General features: G+C 37.9%; 1 protein-coding gene across 1 annotated transcript; it reads right to left on the minus strand.

The window, feature by feature from the left end:
- Positions 1 to 451: 451 nt before the first annotated feature.
- Positions 452 to 2,281, minus strand: LOC104959003 (patatin-like phospholipase domain-containing protein 7; the record flags this gene model as incomplete). The annotated part of the gene is made up of 4 exons (XM_010786846.1): positions 452 to 568; positions 1,391 to 1,460; positions 1,728 to 1,844; positions 2,125 to 2,281. Coding segments are annotated over 4 exons (461 nt in total), but the record flags the coding sequence as incomplete, so codon positions are not given.
- Between the last annotated feature and the right edge of the window lie 270 nt (positions 2,282 to 2,551).

Consider the following 2,551-nt stretch of genomic DNA (forward strand, 5'->3'; position numbering starts at 1 on the left):
TATAATTATTGTTCTAGCAAAGGGATTGCACAGTTGTATTATGTATTTATTTTTTTGACCACACTTATGGAGCATTGTTTTATTATCACTGTTCTACCAAAGTGATTTTTTTATTTTTTTGAAAGGAATGCTCACGTTCATATTGATGTATTTTAATAAATGTTAACTTGGCCCATTACGTGACTATTGCTGTTGTGGGGGGCTCGACTTATTTTTTTCTCCAAGGGGGGGGCCGGACAGAAAAAGTTTGAGAACCACTGAGTTATAGGAATAAGTCCCCCCAAAACTGATCTATACTACCCAGTCTATAATGGTGTACTGTATTTCTAACAAAGCTTGAATTCCTTTAAAAAGTAGATGTTCCAATACCTTGCTATACACTGAATACATCCTTTCCCACTTATGTGAAGCAATACAAGCAGTGAAACCCCCCCCTCCCAATGTCTCTCACCAGGCAGGTTGTTGATGTATCCTCCGTCCATGAGTAAGTGTCCATCTTTGGGGTCACAGAGCGGCGGCAGGTAACCAGACAGGGACATACTAGCCCGGACGTATCGCCACAGAGAACCTGAAGATAGAGACAAAACCTCAAAATGTTGAATAATAGAAAAAAAAACAATAGTAGAAATAGATAGCTGACTGTAAGCAGTTTTAAAACATACTTTACATCACATATCCAAGAAATGAAGCACCATAGGGATGTTTTTTTTCATTAGTACTCTGTTTTGCTAGACCTGTTTTTCCACCCTTTAAGTGGAGTAAAAACATGTTTTTAGGGGGGATTCCATAAATTAAATATATTCACATTTGGTACATTGGTGGAAGGACTACTCAGAGTTCTTGCTTGCTCTTCTAAAAGTGGTAACTTGAAAGGGTTAGGGTTACAAGCTTAGCTCCTGCATTCTACATCTTACTTTAGTAAATTACAAAAATATTGGCATCAAAATATGCTAAAGTACCAAAAGTAAAATGACTTATTAAGGGCAATTGTTCACTTCAGAATCACATGTTAATACATTACTTGATTATTATTGTTATGAAATGTGGAGCTACTATAGTTTTTTTGTAATTTGCTGCTTGATATCTTAACCTATAATTAAATGTCAATGTTTGTTTATTAGTTTATTTATATTTTGTATTAGCTGATAATCTAAATCTGTAAAGTAACTTGCAACTAAGTCCATCAAATATATTTAGTGAAGTAAAAAGTGCAACATTGCCTTCAAAATGTACTGCAGTAGAAGTAGTGTAACATTAAAATACTCAGGTAAATTAAATATACTTCATAACATTTCACCACTAACTTTGCAATTTTCTAAATTAAGAAACTGGTTTTTTAAATGAATGTATCAGAAGATTTAGATGAAAAAGAGCCAGAAGGCGCTCAGACCGTCAGTGTGCGCCCTCATGCAGGACGCTGTGATGTCAGTGGTGATGTTGAAGTAGGGCAGCCACAGGTCCTGGCAGAGGGAAGGTGGTAAAGCAGACACAATTATATTTCATAAAGTATCTGCTCTCATGAGTTATTAATGTTGCTTTGTCACAATTATACCATATGCATAATGTTAAATAAAAAACGATAATAATCCTCATAGCAGAGCCGGTAAAAGTAGCTCAAGGGATTTGGAACAATACCAATGATCTCTTAAATTTGGCTAAATCTGCCCAACTGCTTACGTCTTTTTCTTTGTCATTTTAAATACTTTAAAAGAAAACCATCGCCGTACCTCTATCTGTTTGCCCTTGAAGACGGAGTTGATGCTGGAGTTAAAGGACGCTCCAGAAAACATGGATGTAACAGGGTATGTCAGATCCCAAATCTTCTTAAAGAAGGAGTTCATATCCTGTGAAACAGAGGAAGTTATTAAGGGATGTGAAGAAAAAAGTGAAGTAAACTTCTAGACTCAGCTTTCCTCTGAAAGAATGATGACTTAAAAATAGTAATAACAAACGTTAAACTAGTGTCAAGAATACCTCGTAAATATCAGAGCGGCGTCATAATAAATAGACCAAGCTCTGGATGAAAATGCATTTTTTTTATAACAAAAATCTAAATCTAAGTAACATTCGGCTTTTCCATTTAATTAAAAGTGCATTTGTATCTTGTGTATAACGTCCACATACCATGGCCCACTCCCGAGCCCGGACCCTCATGCGGCTGTTGCTCTTCTCCTCAGCATACAGCGCTCCCATTAAGGAACCGATGGAGGTGCCCCCTACCATGTCCACAGGGATCCCCGCCTCATTCAGAGCCCGCAGGATACCCACCTGAGAGCAGCCCCTGCAGAGAGACAGGCCTCATGACATCACAGGGTATCTGGGATATCACATACTGCTGAAGATTCTGACACACGTGCACAAGTGCAATGTAACCTGATTGTTACCCCCCCTTCAGAACTCCCTCCCCAGTTACGTCGAAAAGGCCAACACTGCAGTTAACGCATTATTATCCCAACTATACAACAACAATAACAACAACTACTACTACTACTACTACTAGTACTACTCAGCCTACATCCAGCTACAGAAACCAACCATTACATTATTCAGC

This window comes from Notothenia coriiceps, unplaced genomic scaffold (assembly GCF_000735185.1).
Source record: "Notothenia coriiceps isolate Sejong01 unplaced genomic scaffold, NC01 NC01_scaffold00029679, whole genome shotgun sequence".
Lineage (NCBI taxonomy): Eukaryota > Metazoa > Chordata > Actinopteri > Perciformes > Nototheniidae > Notothenia > Notothenia coriiceps.